Raw genomic sequence first — 20,844 nt, forward strand, 5'->3', positions numbered from 1 at the left:
AAAGAATAGTGTTTGTAAGAAGCAAATCCATTATTTAAACAACTCCTCTATCCAATATTGCTTTCCCCACTCGTCTGAATCAAGACAGAAATACACACAGACCGTTTACAAGCCAAAACAGTCCAAAATGGTTCAAAACTAATATGTTGGGTGGATTTTGAAGTGAGAGACAACAGGAGACGGACTTTTTCACTGGAGGAATCGTTATTATGGACTGGTATTTTGGCCAGAAGCAACACTTTAAAGTTAAAACGTCTTGATGGATTTGCTTCTTACAAACACACAGCTTTTGGCTTCACAAGATGTTCATTGATGGACTGGAGTGGTGTGGATTACTTGTGGATTATTGTGATGTTTTTATCAGCTGTTGGACTCTCATTCTGACGGCACCCATTCACTGCAGAGGATCCATTGCTGAGCAAGTGATGCAATGCTACATTTCTCCAAATCTGTTTCAATGAAGAAACACACACATCTACATCTTGGGGGAGGATACTTACAGCAAATGTTCTTTTTTGAGTGAACTATTCATTTAAGCATGACTGAACTATCCAAAAGGCACTTTACATAAAAAACACAGGTTGCATGATGGGAGTTGTTTATACAAATCTGTGTATACAAAATGCTAAATGACTAATTACTTCCTAAAAAGAAGAGTCATAAACACAGTAATACACATACAGATGGGAGAGTGGCATGTGTGTGTGTTCAGTTATAAACAGATAAAACAATCCAGAGAGGTCAGTAAACCTTGGATGATGTGGTTTTAATTTCCAAGAAAGATAATGTGAACTATTTTTACAGCCTAATATAATAATATATCATAACTATCTACTTCCACTTTCCATTTTTTTGTGTGCAAATAAAAAATGTTTACTGTCTCAAGCCAAAAAAGAAAGTCTGGTCCTTAAATATGAAGGGGCTTGAGTCCCTCCTTCAATGTATTTTATTTATCATCTAGCAAGTGAAGAAACATGATTTGAATAATTGTTCATGTCTGGATCACAAGTGTTCCAGGATGATACACTTTAGTACTTTAATACTCAAGGTTAAAGGGTTAAAATCACTAACTCCGAGCATGAGAACCAGTAATAGTGATTTTTGACTTGAATACAATTAACAAGAACAAGAGAGCGGGAGAGTTAAATCCACAGAATAAAAAACAAAGTACAACAAAGGGATGGAGAGACTCAGAGATGAGATCGAGCGAAAGATAAATAAATCGATGGGCATTAGGAGGAGCGTTTTCAATCTAATTAAGAATGTCAGAGGCGTCTGAGCTATTGGTGAGAGGGGAGGAAGAGGTTGGAGAGGTCAAGGCCTTGTATTTCACTTCCAACTTTTCCAATTAGTGGTTGTTTGGGTGTGAGAGCAATGCAATCTCCACACAACACAACACAGACGGCCAAGTGTGTGTGTGTGTGTGTCTGATGTGACGTTCTCTGTTGGATGAAGCCTATTTTGAGGAATATTAAGATTTTTAAAGTTTAGGGTCGGCAAGATTTTAATGTTTTTGAAAGACGTCTCTTCTGCTCACTAAGGTTACATTTTTTTAATCAATAATGCAGTAAAACAGTAAAATAGTGAAATGTTTTTACAATTCAAAATATCAGTTTTCGATTTGAATATATTTTAAAATGTAATTTATACCTGTAATGCTAAGCTGAATTTTTCAGCATCATTACTCCAGTCTTCAGTGTCAAATGAATCTTCAGAAATCATTCTAATATACTGATTTATATGACTTGCTGCTTAGAAAACATTTCTTGTTATTATCAATGTTGAAAACAGTTCTGCTGTTTCATTTTTTTGTGGAAACCATGAGATTTTTGGGAAGTCCAAACAATTTATTTGAAACAGAAAACTTTTGCAACATTATCAAAGTATTTTGATCAATTTTAAGCATCCTTGCTGAACAAAAGTATTTAAAAATCTTAAGTCCCCCTATACTTTTGAAGGGCAGTGTACATTGTGACATTACTTTCATGACAATAAAGCACACTAAAGTTGTTAAATTATTTTTATGAAAGTAATGTTTTCTTTGAATATTACTTAATTAATGTTAATATAATATTAAAATATTTATATTGAGGTTTTCATTTAAATAAAGGGGTTAAAATGTCTGATGCATTACAGTAAAAAGAATTTTAATACAAAACAAAATCTGAAAATTGGCTACATTTTTCCAATGCAAAACTTTATTTTGGTTTTAAATGTGACCTGCAAACGTTTTCGTGACTTTCTGGAGCTGGTACAAAGCATTCCACTTTGAAGCATTAGGCTCACTTACTCTCTTTAAGAATTCATAAACGTGTACAGTTGAATTTGCTCATGAACGCTGTGTTTGTGTGGGAGAACATGACTCCGTGTTAAAGTGAGCATGAGAGAATGTGAACTCCAGGGATACGCCGATTGCGTCAAGCATTACAGCTCTCCTCCTTCCTTTATCAGCACCTCCTGCTCTCACATGCCTCCTCAAATTCCTTTCTCCCCTTCAGAAAAACCCCCATCATGCTCTATAACATCACACACTGGCTCACTTTTCAAATCCGAGTCCGTTTTGCTCGCCTCACATGTTGTAAAGCCTCCATCCTCACGGCACGGTCTGAAATCTCCAGGAATTTGCGCTGTTTTCCTTCCCAGATCACAGTCATCTGCTTTTTTCTATGCTAAAAGCTCACAAGAGAAAGCACTCACACAGCCCAACAGATCATCTCCAGGATAGAAGGCATGTCTGGGCCTCTCGCTCCTATTGTTCTAGCGCTCTAAAAGACATCACGGAAAGTGCTATAATACAGATTCACGGTGCTAGCTAAGGCAAGAGTCACTATTACTACTTCTCATAACAACCTTTATGGATCTGAATTCTCATAATGACTAAAATGAACATCATTAAAGCACTATAAAAAGTAATATTATAAAACCTGTGTGCTATATAAGTCTTAGGAATTCATATGATAGCTTTATGAGAGGAAACAGAACAAAATAAGACATTTAACTATGATAAAAACAGTAATTTGCTAAATATTTTTACAATTTAAAATAACTGTGTTCTATTTGAATATATTGTAAAATGTAGTTTATTCTTGTGATGAAAAGCTGAATTTTCAGCACTGTTACTCCGGTCTTCAGTGTCACATGATCCTTCAGAAATCCTTCTGATATGCTGATTTATTGCTCAAGAAATATTTTGTTGAAAACAATTGTGCTGCTTAATATTTAAGATATTTGAACTTTGCAAAAGATTTCTATCACCTTTGATAATTTTACTGAATTCTGAATTACAAATTGTGCTTTGAAAGACTTATAAATTCATATAATCGCTTTGTGTGAGGAACCGACCACAACAGACATTTCCCTCAGATTAATACTTAAAGGGATAGTTCATGCCAAAAAAAAAAAAAAAAAAAAAAAAGAAGAAAAGAATTTTGTCTAATCTTTTTTTGTTTTTAATGTGAGAGAATATGGTGTAAAAAAAAAGTGTGGTCTACTGTGGTTTTTTGTGAGGGGGGGGAGAGAAAAACAAAGAGATTTTATAATCTTCTTTAGTGTTCTGCAGATGAAAGAAAGTCATACAGGTATGGCACGACATTTGCACATATCTAAAACTATCACTTTAATCTCATGTCTATCTAGACCGAACTGAAATGTTCACACTACGTAACATTTACTGTCCGCATGTGACGCAGATCGAGGCTCGAGCTGGTCTGAAATCAGGAAGCAGATGCGTTTCGGTGTTTGAGAACGCTGTTGAAAGAATGAAAAGGCTTTTCATGAAATACCTCTCTGATCAAATTAGCCTTGAGATTCGGGAGGCAGGAAGACTCAATTTCATTAAAGCCTTTGAGAGTTGTGGGCTTGTGTGTGTGACGATGGTTGTAAGAAAAGCTCATTCATTAAAGAATGATGGAGAGCAGGATTTCTGTGCATTAGGATGACAGAGTTAATGCTCAGGTCAGATCTGACTCAAAAAAAAAAAAAAACAACATAAAAGGGAGACATCAGCCTCCAACGACCAAATTCTAATTTTACATCAGTGTATATGTCACAATATAGCTATTTTTACTGGAATTCTATATTAAATAAGAATTTAATCATATATATTTTTGATTTAATCCAGTAAATTAAACAACAATAAATAAATAAATAAATAAAACAATCGTAAACGATTAAAATACATCTTGTTATTCATATCAAACACCCTTAATAACAAGGTTTTCCTCATCTTGACTTAGGACACAAATCAGTGTTCTTTACATTTATTCAGTTCTTTACATTTTATGCAAGTCTAAAATATTCAGTTAGTACAGAAATTTAATAATCAAATGTAAAATAAGCAGCATAGTCTTCACTGTAAGAATTAAACTTCTGTTGTTTCTTATTAAAGCTACAAAAGTCGTTCAGTCAAGAGCAGTGAGTGATTTTCTCTTTGTCTTTTGTTTTTTGATTAATAGTAAGCACAAAGTCAGCAGCAGAAAATATAGCTTGCTGTCACTTTAAGAGCCGATCCAATTTACTGTCACCCACGGATTTTCATTCTCAAATGTTTGCATTCATTTAAGACATAACCAACGAGGGTTTCCGTGAATAATAATCACCAAGCGCTGCATTTTGACACATTTTTACGTGTATCTGACCGCTTAGGCACACAACTTAAGCTAGATGTTCATTTTACATATCCGTGTCGGAGCGCATGCACAGAAAAACCTCGCTTTTTTAAAAAAAAAACAAGAATAATTCTAACAAACTTTAATAAATTAAGCAGGTCCCATTTTGCAAAAGTAACAATACATGATTTTACTGACTTGCACGTGATGTTTGGGTTTTTAAGGAGGAGCGAAAGTGCACCGCTGGAAAGGGGGCGGAACGGGGCAGAGTTTCATTAACGTTGGGAGTCTGCAATGGAAACTATATTTCGATTAATTGCACAGCTCTAGCCAGAAGAGTCTTGATGGAACTCATTATGTCTCTCATACACAAACGGCACAAAGCGCCTCCCTCAATGCAACTATTTCTTCTCGTCTGCTTTGCTTTTTCCTTCTTTTTTATCTGCTCCATCTATCAGTTTCTGAAACAACAACTCTTTTCAACTCTTTTATATCACACAGGATTCCTCAGCTATTTCCCACAATCCCTCAGCTCCCTCCCATGTCTTCCTGGCGGCAGTATCAGGGCATCTCTGATATAGATAGTCGCTCAACTGCTGCCCTGGGCAAATAATTCGTCCCACACCATTTGTTCTACAGATATGAATGATTCCTCAAGTCATGTGAAGAGGAGAGGCATGCTGTTTTTTTAGAGCTGCATGATTAAGCAAAATAAAACCAAAATTGCGGTATTGCTTGGTACAATTATCAGATCACAAAGAATAAGAGGCATTTTAATTTAGTAATGTCGGTGGACTTGGAAAAAAAGGTGTTTATTATTATTCTTTCCACGGTTGACACAAAATACCTTCTGTTCACTCTTGATTAGTTCATGCTATAACTAATAAAGAGGAAGAGATGATCGTTCACGTGCCACTTGAAATGAGGCGCTACAGCGATCTATCACCACACATTAAAGAGCCACAAAATGGTATTTTTTTGAATTTCTTAAAAAAAGACAAAATTTGAAAGCTGACACTTTGTTTCATACAAAACGTAACCTGCTCTGATTTGTCTGCCGGTGTGTTATCAGTGTCCTCTTTGCTCCGCAATGTATTTTTCACTGTATTACAGCACCATGGCTTGTCGGACGTAGCAACAGTAACTAAGGGGGCGGGTCTTTGCGAAGGTTCAGCTGAACAGGAAGGTCCCTAAAACAGTGAACACAAGTGAAGTAACACAAGTGCTGATGTCAACATTTGCGAAAAGGTGAGCAACAGGAGGAAAAAAAAACACAGACTACAGCAGAGCCCTTCATGTTTGAAGTTACTACTGACTCCAGCGTTCTGGTCTGTAAGAGTCAGCAGCACTACCCAAAATACACTATGAACTCACCACCGCCAAATATATCTGACACAGTGTGAGTATGACTGTGCTGGAGTTCTGGGGTAATAACATATCTGCTCACACGGCCGTCCCCTCGCCCTGTCTGAGAGATTACTGTCAGAGCATTAGTGGGCCACTAGGTAAACAGGAAGATCAAACTCACAAGAGCAACTCAATCAATGGGGCTCTTTGACTCCTGGCTGAGACGTCGATTCATCCCTCTAGACCACCTTGAGAATGTGTGCGTATGTGTTTGTCAGCAAGAGTCAGATGGAGAAACAAAGAACAGAGGACAGAGACCAGATCTATGAATGTATTTCACAATGAGAGAGCAAAAAGAAGAAGCGAAGTCCATAAAGTCACTTTTAAAAACACGCAATATAATATGACACCATGAGATTTTTTGTTGCAACAGATCAGCTTTTGGCGTCTGTAATAATCATCTCATGCTAGTCCACATTACACAACATACAAACAACTCAAATCTAAAGAACAAATTAATTGTCAATACAAATTCGCATAATCAACTTGAATCCGATGCGAAATCTGCGTGGGGAAATCTTCCACACTCAAGCGAAATTCCAGACATGACACGAAAATGACGAAATGACACGATTTAAACCATGAAAATTTGCAGAACACCGGTAAATGTGACTGTAAATTTAGTCTAATTTGACTAACTGTATGTTTGATGAGCTTTAGTCTTAATGAGCTTTATTTGAAAGTAAAGTCCACTCCTTTGCATTAATTGAAAAGTCAACACTTTTTCCAAGTTTACATCTCACAATTTTGACTTGCAATTGCAAATTTAAATTGCTCACAATTCAGACTTTTCTTCGTCCAATATGCTTTATAAACTCACAATTGCAAATCAGCACCTCAAGTTCACATTTCACAAGTTGATATCTTGCAGTTTTTGTCAGAATTGCAAGAAAAAAGTCAGAATTGTAAAACATAAGCTCAGAATTGCGAGAAAAAAAATTATAACTGAAAGATAAAAAGTTGTAATTATGTATATTTTTTTTTATTCTGTGGCAAAAATGGACTTCCATAAGAAAATTTTATATTATACATATATATATATATATATATATATATATATATATATATATATACTAATTTTAAGTCAACATAAAAACTATGACATGATCTTGGACAGTTTGAGATCTTAATCAGACTGTATTTCTATATTTCACAGCCTCATTTTCACATCAAATTGAAGGTAAAGTGTGGTGACATCAAACGATATTGCAAAAATTAAGACTTTAAAAACAAAGTTTCCAAATGGGTTTTCATGCATTTCAACCTTCCCTTCCATCTTTAACTTCCATTATTCGGGCAAAGACTGATTCAAAATTAGATGAGACAAAGTTGACATGCCTCAAAAAAAAAAAAAAAAAAAAAAAAAAAAAAAAAAAAAGATAAATGTTTATTTTTCATTTGCAGTTTTCTGCACATTAAAACGAGCATTTTCATAGCATAAATAATTACAAGCATCACCTTTAAATATGGCGTCTAGCCTGACTAAGGTTATTGATGGAGTGCGCGGCATCATCACTAGCAGAAGCTAGAGATCTGCACATTCAGCAGGATTCCAGATGGTTAGCTGACTCACGCCTTGACTGACTTTCATGTCTCACTATTTTTTGTCTTCTTTTCTGCCTGTAGTCGGGGACAGCAGAAACACCAGCTGAAGGTCTTTGGCTATGAGGCATAAAGCTACTAAAGGATAAGTTCCCTTCCAAAATAAACATTTCCTGATCATTTACTCACTTCCATGTCATCCAAGAGCTGTCTTCAGTCACAAAGAAATGAAGGTTTTTGAGGAAAACATTCCAGGATTTTTCTCCATATAGTGGAGTACATCGCGGAGCTAATGCAAGATGAGCATTTGTGGTTAGAAAGTATATAAATTTAGATTTTTTTAAGAAGACAGATCGTTTTGCTAGATAAGACCCGTTGGTCCCCATTGAAGTCCATTATATGGAGAAAAGCCTGGAATGTTTTCCTCAAAAACCTTCATTTCTTTGTGACTGAAGACAGAGCTTGGATGACACGGGGGTGAGTAAGTGATCAGGAAATTTTTATTCTGGAAGTGAACTTATCCTTTAAAGTGTGCTGCGAGCTGTTCTCTGCAAAGATGCAGAGATAAATGCTGGCAGAATTTACATGCAATAAAGTTTGTCCTTTCTCCAAACAGAAGGTATGACATACAGATTACTAAATTTAAGAATCAGATGTTTTAATTAAGCAATACCTTTATTGTGAATAAAGGTAAAGCTATACAGTATGACACAGAGTGAAGCACCTGTTATATAAGTATACAAGTCGCTTTTAAGTCGCAACATGTTTCAAATTATTAAAAATGTGACTTTCTGGATATTCTGGAAAATACAGTATGCACACTTTTTTTTATATATAATTTGCAATAAAAAAATTCTAATGCAAATAGGAGAGGTGTTTAGAAAACCAGTTTAAAAACTATTATTTTAAATTATTTTTGCACTTTTATTAGCAAAAACTAAATTACACATTCACCCTTAAATTAGACTAGTCTGTCAGACAGTCCGTCAACTAATCACTTGTTAAAATATACAGTTTAACCTATCCTGACCCTCTCTCGCGATCTCTTTTGGACACTTCTTTTCACTCTATAACACAAACACACACCAAAATAGGCTCTGCAGCAGATTACTATTGCACTGCAGTTTTCGTCTTCAGCTCCCTTGTGAGGGTGTGCCACTGTCAAATATCTTCTTAAACACCCGTAAGCATGTACAAACACATACAAGCTCAAGACGTGCATAAATTCTGTGTCCAAACGCAGCGGTTTTAACACGACTCCCTCCCCCTGCTCTGAAACAGCCCGCAATCCCTTTTAAGAGAAGACAAGGAGAGAAAAAACAGGAGGGAAAAAAAGAGAAAAGCCGCACAGTTATGATTTCCAGCTGTGGGAACGACTGGCCCGCGAGCAGGAAGTCCAAAGGAAATGCCTTCGTCACATCCCGCTACTGTGTTTGTTCTTCAAAAATGGGGAGAATTTTTTTCTCTTTTTTTCTGCGGCCTGTTTTATTCATTTGTTTTTATAGATGTGTGTGTGTTTTAGGCAGTGTTTTAACTTAAAGCCTTACCTCATATCTTCCAATAAATCACATTCCGTCTGGTGTTTGAGATGCAGGCGGCCGAGCTGCTCCGTATGTGTGTTCTTCAATTCCTGTGTCACTTTTACCTGAAGAGCGGACGACATTATTAGAAGTGAGGAAGAGGATGGCACATGCAGGCTGCACAAACACACACAATGTCCCACATGAGCTCATTATTGCTTTCCAGCTCCAGTCAACTGTACGAGACACGCTGACAAATTCACAATCCTTCCAAACAACAACAGCAAAATTCCCACTAATCAAACTCGAACAGAACAGACAGACACAGTTTTAAGGTCAATTCCTTCTATAAAAAAATATCTGTGTCATTTTTTGTTATATATTAAACCTTTTTCCTGACCCAGGACCTGTTTGAAAAGTTATTTTTTTGACACTCAATGTGTGAAAGTAACACGCTTCAGCTTTAAACTATTCTATGTTACACAATACAGTACTGCTCATCTTATAGTTTAGATTAATATAGACATTAAATATGGTTTTTCAATAGTCTAAACTATAAGATGAGCAAACACAAACCTGATCTAACTGACCTGGACTAACAATGATGATGCTTTGTGTTAAGTGCTGTACGTTTTTAGCATACAATAGTAATTAAAAACTCACATTATTACATCAACTGAAACTAAAAATAAAAACTGTAGCAAAATTAAAAACAGATTCACATATTTCTGCTGACATTGACATTTCTGAAGAGATCTTATCATCCTAAAATTAATACTGAAGTATGTAAAATGTCTCAAATGTTTCCACGTTATGTTGACTGAATAAGATTAAATGATTTTATCAAAACAGTTAAGAGAAAAATGTGTTATTTAGCATGATAGGAATTGCTTTCTGGCATGACATCCTAATATTCCACATTTAATGGAATCTAAAGGGAATTTATGAACTTAATCAGCAAACTTATGAGATATGTGTAAGCCACACCTTTAGAACATATCATGGTAATGAAAGAGCAAATCCTCACATACCATAGTATTCTGTCCAAAAATACCTGTGTTTTGTAAGGGTTACACTCTTAATAATAAAGGTATCAAAAGGGGGTTTCGCAGCGATGACAAAAAAAAAAAAAAACTTTCAGTGAACAGTTCTTAAAAAAAAACATATTTTCTTAGTGTGAAGAACTTTATAATAATATAAAGAATGCATTTCCACTATAATGAAATGGTATGTTTGTTAGAGGAACCATTGAATAAAAATAAAGGTTATTTATTGGCAGAGTGTAGTGTCATATCAGTGACATGAAAGAAAATCATTTTAGGTTTATCTACAGGAAGTTGCAAACCTAAATGCTTTGAGGTCAACAATAAAGACACAGGTGATGGTTTCGTTTAAGACCTTTAACCACTCACATCCTGAAGTATGTGGAAGTGAAAGTCGTGGAATGATAAAGAACCCTTCCATTATGAATCAACATTAATTAAGCTCATAAATAACTCGGTGCTGGAATGACTATGTGGCGCAACCACCCAGGACTCTGTAAAATAATCTTGATTATAGGAAATATGGCATTGATAACAACTAATTTATGAGTTAAAGGAATAGTTCACCCAAAAATGAAAATTTACTGGAAATGTACTCACCCTCAGGCCTTCCAAGATGTAGACAAGTTGTTTCTTCATGTAGCATTAAATCTCTTGCTCACTAATGGATCCTCTGCAGTGAATGGGTGCCGTCAGAATGAGAGTCCAAACAGCTGATGAAAACATCTTAATAATGGATGTGTTTCGTACAAACACACAGATATTTGCTTCTCCATATGTTAACTGCTGGTCTGGAGTGGTGTGGATTATTGTGATGTTTTTATCAGCTGTTTGGACTCTCATTCTGATGGCACCCATTCACTGCAGAGCATCCATTGCTGAGCAAGTGATGGAATGTTACGTTTCTCCAAATCTGTTCTGATGAAGAAACAAACTCTTCTACATCATGGATGGCATGAGGGTAAGTTCTCAGTTTACTATTCTCTTAAAACAATTAAGATGAACACATTCTCCTCAATGTCTGGGTTCAATAACAGGTACTGGAACCTGAACCAAACGTAACAACAAAGAAGGTAATACTCAGCTACAAAAAAACAACAGGACCAGACCAATGAGCCTGGGCAGGTTAACTAATATCTGGGGAGCAGCTGTTAATTACAACAGAAGGTCTCCACTTGCAGGTGAGGAGATAATTGGTTCTGTAACAACTCCCTAAAGGTTAAAGGCAAGGAGGATGGAAAATAATACAGAACGCCCCGGTATCCAACCCTACCAGCATCAGCAGGACACATTGTTACAAGCTGCAGCATAACACATGGTTTGACAGCCGGCTGCACGGCTCTCATCAACACTTTGAGCTGTACAGGTGAAGCATTATTACTCCGAGATGGAGGAAACATTCCCAGCAGCATTTGCGTCAGAGGAAAACAACAGTGCATCAACAGAACAGCACATTTTCCAGGCATTTACTCAGATCTTTGTTGTGGAAATGTCCACACTGATGCCAGACACAGATCAAATCCGATTTTTGGTTTGAAAGACACATTTACAGTCTGTCCAGCACATGCACCTTTTAATCTCACATTTAACCTATGATTTATACAAACCATATACTGTAGCCTATCCTGTGTCCTGCATACCTATAGAAAGCGCTAGACGTCATTTTACTGTGCATTCAAAAGAAAGGAAATATTATCAGCGCAAAGCAAACGCATCTTTGTTAAATATTTGCATTTTAAAACATCGTTTAGCCAAAATAAGAGGGTTATTGTGGGGTAAACGTGTGCTACATGCTATCTGCCATCCTTCTCTTCACAAGACAAAGCAGCTGCAAAGAGTCAGACGTCACCTTTATGGATTTTACACTCTTATGCAATGCTTTGAGGATTACAGTGCATACATGTGTGCGGAATGATAGAATACAACGGTTTCGCGTAGTAATTTCACATTCCTCCATACAGCCTGTGGGACGTGAGTTTGAAACCCAACACCTCTGCTGTCACCTCTGAGGGACACAGAAACACAGCTTTCTGCAGGATATATGAATTTAAACTCATCTCTCCCTCATGTGCATGACATCAGGACACATTTAAGCGAGATGTGTAACACAATGTCAGACTTTAGGGTGAGAATAATGATCGGTGATCCGTCTATTTGACAAAAGCGTTGTGACTCGGTCCAATCGGTGTAAAAACACACAAGACGACTCTCGTGGCTGCAGGGTTTAACCGTTATCTGAGGGCAAATCAGCCTAAAACACTCATCTTTCGTCTCTAGAAAATGACCTGCTGAATTTCGGGATTATTTACAACCGCTGCCGCTTGAAAAACAACAATAAAAACAGGACCGATCTAGAAAACTCTTGATACATTGTTTCAAAACAAACCGCGGCTGGATACAAAGTTGCAACTTCGGGAAATGTAAAAAATCACATTTTTTTCAAAAACACACGTTGCTCCAACGCTGGTTTCTTACCTTTCTTGGCGGAGGCTGCATGTTTGAACATTGGCGCAAATGAAGTAATATCCCACAGAAATGATTCCCACTGCGATCGGGAGAGATGGTTGAGAAAAGGGGAGCAGACCGGGATTCGGATCTAAATTCAGACGGCCATGATGAAGCAGGTCCAGTCGGGCAGACGCTTAACAAACACTGCGGATCAAGGGAGAAAGTAATGAAAGAGAGAAGAATATGCCTCCAAAGATGAGTCTCCAACCGTAAAATCCAGCCCGACAGCGCCCCGGACCGGACACACCGAACACCGCTGCACGAACCTTACTACGGGGAAGGCTTAGGTCCTGAATATTAATTACGTAACGGGACGTTCGCTCACTTGGCGAACCTGATTGGCTTACGTTGGTGAGTGGGCAACGGTCAGCGGCTTATTTTAATATTAATGAAGTGACGTGATTGGACAGTTCCAGAATGCGCCAACGGCGAATAGAGCTCATTACTATTCATAAACTAGGCCTTTGCCATAGTAAAGTTAGTATATTTCTCAATCCTAGTGATTCTTTATCCAGAGGATGAAAATAAAACAAATTTGGATGTACTTCGGAAAGAGGTGCAAAATGAATTTTCGACTGTAGAATTCGGTAAAACAGATATCAAATGCGTAAAATAATTAGACAAACAGTTTTGGAATGTAGGCTATAAAACATCTGTAGCACCGACATATAAAGCCATAAAGCAAAACATGAGGTTACACCTCCAAAGGTTTTATTTGATTTTTCTTGGAATGTGTCATAAAGGTCCTTAAACTTGTGTCTTGTGTATTTGCAATAAAGATCGTATAAAATCCTGTAAATTTCACTGGATGTTACTTAACAATAATCAGATGTAAGAATCTCATAAAATGGATTCCAATACCATGATGAACCTCCTATTAATGTATCACAGACAGTGATCTTTTGACTTTTTCCACAGTGTAAATCTATCTGAACAGGCCGGGGCTAGTTGTCACAAGGGAAGAAATTAATGAAAGAACAGTCAAAACCACTACTCAGTCTTTATTATGACTATTTTCTACATGATAGAGTAATGAAAAATCTGAAGTCTGTATAATGACTTTATATAATAAATGAGCTATATAATGATCAAATCATGTGACACAATCTATATCCTATATTTGAGTTGCTTCTTTGTCTAGATGGCGGTTCTATATGAGGTGCATCTTGGGACACTTTTGAAGCATCTGTTGAAGATTCTGTTCACTTGTCAACTGATCATCCTTCAATTTTATTTTTAGTAATTTTTTTAAAGAAATGTATACATAATCTGCCATTTAAGTTTGTACATTTTAAGGTTTTTAAGATCATCAGAAACATAAATTCAGTCAAGTGTGCCCAATCATTGTACGTGCAGAGACTGACCATATATAGTTTAGCCCAGGTTCATAACTCTGCTTGTGAAGGGTAATAATTACAGATTAGTGAGGCAAGTACGACAACAATCCAACACCTTGTCATTCTTTCTTTCCTTCACAGTAACACAGTCACAGAGGAAAGATACAAATCTGATGAAGCCTGTTTTGTTTTTGTGCTGGAACTGTGAGGGTCTCAGATGCTTTACTGTTTTTTGTGTTTTTTTTTTTTTTGCATTTTTATTAAGTTTGCTAGTGTTCAGAATATTTTCTTGTATTTGGACTGTATAATGGTTTATCAGGGAACCAAGCAATAGGCTTCACGTGTTAACATCTAAACTATGGTTTTATTCAAGTTCCCTGAACGATTATATTTCCAGTTTCTTTCGGGCTGTGTGAATTTTTCCTCACTGTACTGTTGGGCAAGACGTTAATTATTGATAATTAGCATATGCCTTTCTCCTTTGCCAGACTCTTTAGGGTTCTCGCCAAGGGCACTATTCTGAAACATGTTAAAATGCAAAGCTTGGTGTGTGTGTTGTGTTGTGGGACAAGGCCATGTTTACCACTGTGTGGCATCCCCTCTTCTTTTTATAACAGTCTGCAAACGTCTGGGACTGAGGAGACAAGTTGCTCAAGTTTAGGAATAGGAATGTTGTCCCATTCTTGTCTAATACAGGCTTCTAGTTGCTCAACTGTCTTAGGTCTTCTTTGTCGCATCTTCCTATTTATGGAGTGCCAAATGTTTTCTGTGGGTGAAAGATCTGGACTGCAGGCTGGCCTACAGTACTACGCAGCCATGATGTTGTAATTGATGCAGTATGTGGTCTGGCATTGTCATGTTGGAAAATGCAAGGTCTTCCCTGAAAGAGACGACGTCTGGATGGGAGCATATGTTGTTCTAGAACTTGGATATACCTTTCAGCACTTGATGGTGCCTTTCCAGATGTGTAAGCTGTCCATGCCACACGCACTCATGCAACCCCATACCATCAGAAATGCAGGCTTCTGAACTGAGCGCTGATAACAACTTGGGTTGTCCTTGTCCTCTTTAGTCCGGATGACATGGCGCCCCAGTTTTCCAAAAAGAACTTCAAATTTTGATTCGTCTGACCACAGAACAGTTTTCCACTTTGCAACAGTTCATTTTAAATGAGCCTTGGCCCAGAGAAAACACCTGCGCTTCTGGATCATGTTTAGATATGGCTTCTTTTTTGACTTATAGAGTTTTAGCCAGCAACGGCGAATGGCACGGTGGATTGTGTTCACCGACGATGTTTTCTGGAAGTATTCCTGAGCCCATGTTGTGATTTCCATTACAGTAGCATTCCTGTATGTGATGCAGTGCCGTCTAAGGGCCCGAAGATCATGGGCATCCAGTATGGTTTTCTGGCCTTGACCCTCATGCACAGAGATTGTTCCAGATTCTCTGAATCTTTGGATGATATTATGCACTGTAGATGATGATAACTTCAAACTCTTTGCAATTTTTCTCTGAGAAACTCCTTTCTGATACTGCTCCACTATTTTTCGCCGCAGCATTAGGGGAATTGGTGATCCTCTGCCCATCTTGACTTCTGAGAGACACTGCCACTCTGAGAGGCTCTTTTTTATACCCAATCATGTTGCCAATTGACCTAATAAGTTGCAAATTGGTCCTCCAGCTGTTCCTTTTATGTACATTTAACTTTTCTGGCCTCTTTTTGCTACCTTTTTTGGAATGTGTAGCTCTCATGAAATCCAAAACAAGCCAATATTTGGCATGACATTTCAAAATGTCTCACTTTCAACATTTGATATGTTATCTATATTCTATTGTGAATAAAATATAAGTTTATGAGATTTGTAAATTATTCCATTCCTTTTTTACTCACAATTTGTACAGTGTCCCAACTTTTTTGGAATCGGGTTTGTAGATGAGTTTGTTTCTTCTTGGGAACAGATCACTTGCTCAGTAATGGATCCTCTGCAGTGAATGGGTGCCGTCAGAATGAGAATCCAAACAGCTGATAAAAACATCACAATAATCCACAAGTAATCCACACCACTCCATTCCAGTCCATCAATTAATGTCTTGTGAAGCAAAAGCTGTGTGTTTCTAAGAAACAAGTCCATCACTTTTAACTTCAAACCATTGCTTCTGGCCAAAATATCCATAATCCATAATATTGCTTTCTCCAGTCATCTCGTCTGAATCAGGAGAGAAATCGGTACAGATCAAGCACCGTTTACAAGCCAAAACAGCTCTAAACAAAAATGAGGGTGGATTTTGATGTGAGAGGACAACAGGAGATGGACTTTTTCAGTGGAGTGTGAGCACATCTTAAGCACATTTTAGACTTTTGTGGAATTATTTCTTTAAAGTGACTGTGTGAGGCTTCCAGAATGATTTACATATTATTTGCTGATACCATGGCCTATGAGAGCATGCTGAGGCATGTAAACACACCCACAGCTGATATACGCAGAATAAACAGGCAGAGGCACTGCAGGTCTGTGTAGGTAAGCAAACTGAAAGGAGGCACAACTGTTAGTTACATTGCTGAAGGAACCACTGAAAGCATCTGTGTGAGTTGCTTTTCATTTTGCATGTGTAAATGATGATTCTTTAACATCAGTATAAAATGCATTACCGTTTTTTATATTGAGCTTGCACTTTAAAAAGATTGTTAATGATAAAATAAAACAATCAAAATCAATCCAAAGAGAGAGTAACTAAATTATGCATTCATAAAATGTATAATCTGTTTAACTTAAAACGGTCAAGATGTCTAATAGCTTTGTTCAAGTCACATCAAATGTCATTAGATGCTGATATGATTGATGACAAATATTGGATGAAATTCTGAGGAAATTTTTAGTGAGTTAGCTACTTTATGGTTTTATCCAGTGCACTGATCGATATGTGTTGGTCTGTGTCATCACTGAAAGCACAGTAAGGGGTGTGTGACTACCAGAACAACCATTTAGTGATACTTTTAAAAACTCATTTTCTGCACTGGGCTTTGAAAAACAACTGGAAACACTCAGTTAACAGCAAAGTTCAAGAAATGCTTGTATGCTGATATATTCTAGCCAGTGCATGCTGACATTTATAAAATGTCTATTAAATTCTAACTTAAATGCACAACAACCAGGTTTATATATTTATCATCAATAAATCCAAATTGTATCAATCTCATACATTTTAACTGATTAAACATTGCTAGTTTGATAGCTAGTCATATTTTATATACCTGTCTATAATTTGTATATTTTGTCCCCTCCGTCCTGAATCTCATATCATGTTCCTCAGATACGATTGATTTCTTTGTCTTTTTCTCTGACAGATCTGGATCAGAATGCCAATTTTTAACAACACAAACACAATGAATGTCAGCAATCATGATGACTGTAAGACCGAAGAAAACTTAAAGTACATTCTCCTCCCGGTGAGTTACACTTTGGCGTTTGTGTTTGGTCGGGATTGAAAGGCCATGTACATCATCCTGTTTCACACCAAACACTGGAAGCCCAGCACCATCTACATGATCAACCTCAACGTCTGTGACACGCTTTACATCCTCACCCTGCCGTTCCTCATCTACTATTACGCTGATAAGAACGACTGGCCGTTCGGTGAGCTGATGTGTAAGCTGATTCGCTTTCTCTTCTACACAAACCTCTACGGAAGCATCCTCTTCCTCAGCTGCATCAGTCTGCACCGGTTTTTAGGCGTCTGCCACCCGATGCGCTCTTTGTACTGGATGAACAGCCATCGTGCTCGTTTGATTTCTGTGGGAATATGGGTGATCATTCTCATCTTACAGGCACCGATTCTTTATTTCTCCCAGGTGAGACATAATGGTAATGATCTGGTCTGTCATGACACCACCATCAAGGAGCTTTTCAATGACTTTCTGGTCTACAGCACGGTGGTGATGTTCCTGTTTTTTGTCCTACCGTTTGGGGTGGTGCTGGTCTGCAACGGCCTGATGGTGAAGAAACTTCAGGAACCCGGTATTGGTGGCGGTCAAATGTCACAACACTTTAAGCAGAAGTCGGTGAAGATGATTATTATTGTGCTTTTGGCTTTCATGTTGTGCTTCTTGCCTTTTCACGTGAACCGCAGTATATGCTACACCTTCTGTTACCTGGACAAACATGTGAGCTGCTTGATGCTGGAGGATGCAAACATGGCCTACAAGGTCATGTGACCTCTGGCCAGTGCCAACAGCTGCATCGACCCCATCTTTTACTTCATGGCAGGACAGGGCTTCAGAAGCTGCAACAAGAACAAGAAAAGTAAAGCAAGATCTGAAAACAGGAAATCACTCTCAACCTCTCTGAAAGAGTTTGTGGTCAAGGGCGTCACTCCGGGGAAATTACCCATAATACAAGACTGTGATCAATATTGATGGAATTAACAGTTCATTTGGAATCTCTGGACTTCTTGGAGTCTCTGGAGCTCCTAACAAGGAACCATTTGGTGTTGTATAAATGGAAAGACTTTGTGACCCTTCTAAAAGACGTTTTATAGAATGTGAAGGACCATATGGTTAAATATATCTGCTCTTTGACTAGAGAACGTGCTGCGTTCTATTCATACTGCATAATGGTGGTGAAGTTCCAAACTCTGCATCTGTTTGGAAACCTTGCAAACTGACACTGTGCTTGAGGATTCATGGGAATATGCTAATTAAGTGTTTATGAAAAGTTGTGTAAGGAAGGTTAGTAATGGAATTTCACTAAAATTTGGTTCAGTTCCAGGATACTGTTCAAATCAGCTAGAGCTGTCTTTACATGCCTTTAATCAGCAGGTCAAGCCAGTTTTGTTATTCTTAGCTAAAACTGAAAGTAAAACTATTAAAAATCGTTAACTGAAATAAAGGTGAAATAAAATATAAAGATTAGAAACTTGAAAGTGAAATTAAATTAAATTGAATTAAATGTTTCATTTGAAATACTACAATTTCTAAAACTAGAACTGAAAATAAAAATAAATTAAAGCTAAATAGAAATATTTAAACATAACAAAATGACTAAAAACTAAAATAAAAATAAAAACTATAGATAAATAAAGAAAATATAAAAATAATAGGTAATTCATAATATTAATAGTCTTATTCTTTGTAAATAATATTAAAATAACAAATAAAGTCCATCAGGGAAAGCTGCATGTCAGTAAATTCATTAACAATTATATTAATGGTAAAGGAGAGGTTGAAAATAAATAACATTTCATTTGATGTCTAATTGTTTAAAGTGTTGAAACCAATAATGGGGGTATATGATTTATAGTTTTATATTCATTGCAGTAATATCTGAAAAAAATCTAAGAAAAAAAATCTATTTGTTATCGTTTACAATCAAGTTTTGTACTTATGCAAAGTAAAAAAAAAAAAATTATATATATATACATATATATATATATGTTGTTGTAAAAGAATAGGGATTTAGGATGCACATAGTCAATCAGTAGGCTATACTTGGTCAAATACAGGTTGTGTAGGGCAAGACCTGTTTATAGTTTTCAAGAAAATTAACATATGAATATAAGAAAACTGTACATCATGTGGTTTAAATACCAAGAAAATCAATAAATACCTCATATAAGTAACTACTGTAAGTAGTGTGCACGTTCAAGGTTATATATGCTTTCACTGGACTCTGAACCCATGACTTTGGCATTGCTAGTGCCAAACAATTTCAAATTAAACTACATTAACCAAAATATGAACTGTCTTCTACGGAGATTTTTTCCTTTCAGGTCACTTACTGTCGTTCTGAACATACAATAGCAGTATTGTATAATATGTTAAACTAGCACGTTTTAAAGATGTTGATGTAGCTGTTTAAGGGTGAAGTTTAAATGAATTTGTTACTTAGATTTAAGCAGATGCTAAAAATTTTGTTGTGTTCCATGGTTTGCACTAACTTGTAAAATAAAAACTGTCAATTTATTAAGAAATTTCATTTTTTCCCTTCTCTCTCTAATCGAAATGTTTCAAACAAAACACGTTTTCTTAAAAGACTATTGTTTGAAGTTGTACTGTATCTCTTTCCATCCTGCACTCTCAGAGATAAAGGTATAAAACTGTCACTGGGATGGTACACTTTTAAAACATGTACCTTTAAAGTGTTGTAGCCTACAATTTTTGGCGTCAATAAGTTACAAAGATGCATCTTTTTGCTTTTGTACCTTAAAGTACCAGCCATTTTACTTAAATTTAGCTAAACACTAATCTAGCTAACAAACCCAGCATTAGCTAAACATTCCTACTCTGTAACTTGCTTGTATTACTACAGTAGCACATGGATGTACTGTAGGCCCTATGTATTGTCTCTCTAACTGAAGCAAAACACTAACAATAAGTTACACAGTGACTACTTTCGTACACGTTCAAGAAACTAACATTGTGAGACAAATATAATGCAATTTAACAGAAAACAATGTGAGTGGTGCCAAATACTTTAGATATACAGCACAGAGACTGTGCACTCTTTATGAACACTTTATGAATGGGAGAAAATCCAACATGCAATATGGTGGAAGAGTCAGTTGCTAATTGGAAAAGTCATTGCATAACTGCAGGTGCCCTTAGAAGCGCATGCACATTTCTGATTGCACAAGGGCTGGTTTAGCCTGAAATTACTTTTAACATTTTTTTTTTAACGCTAATTAGAGCATAACAAATAACATTTACGAGATATTTGTTGTCAGATTTCAATGGTGATTTGAAATCTGAAATTTTATCATAAGCTTGGTGAACAGCTTTAAAGAATGTTTCCCCATTCAAAAAGATCTTGCATGACTGAAGTATCTGCCGGAGAGGAGTTTCAAAGATGGGCGCCATGTAAAGTGACTTAAAGCGGCTTTGGTG

At 36.7% G+C, this 20,844-nt stretch overlaps 1 protein-coding gene and 1 pseudogene across 2 annotated transcripts in view; one reads left to right on the forward strand and one right to left on the reverse strand.

Moving 5' to 3' along the window:
• LOC109063294 (F-BAR and double SH3 domains protein 2-like) overlaps positions 1 to 12,818 on the reverse strand; it is an 82,447-nt gene extending 69,629 nt beyond the window's left edge. For both annotated transcript variants that reach the window (XM_042775713.1, XM_042775711.1), the window contains exons 1-2: positions 12,595 to 12,818; positions 9,104 to 9,201 (exon numbers count right to left, since the gene is read on the reverse strand). In XM_042775713.1, the coding sequence (XP_042631647.1) occupies positions 9,104 to 9,201; positions 12,595 to 12,615 (119 nt within the window). In that variant the 5' untranslated portion in view covers positions 12,616 to 12,818. The remainder of the gene's footprint in view (positions 1 to 9,103; positions 9,202 to 12,594) is intronic.
• A 25-nt stretch (positions 12,819 to 12,843) lies between these two features.
• On the forward strand, positions 12,844 to 18,883 carry LOC109067840 (annotated as a pseudogene).
• The last annotated feature ends 1,961 nt before the right edge of the window (positions 18,884 to 20,844 follow it).

The sequence above is a fragment of the Cyprinus carpio genome, chromosome A18 (genome assembly GCF_018340385.1).
Source record: "Cyprinus carpio isolate SPL01 chromosome A18, ASM1834038v1, whole genome shotgun sequence".
NCBI lineage: Eukaryota > Metazoa > Chordata > Actinopteri > Cypriniformes > Cyprinidae > Cyprinus > Cyprinus carpio.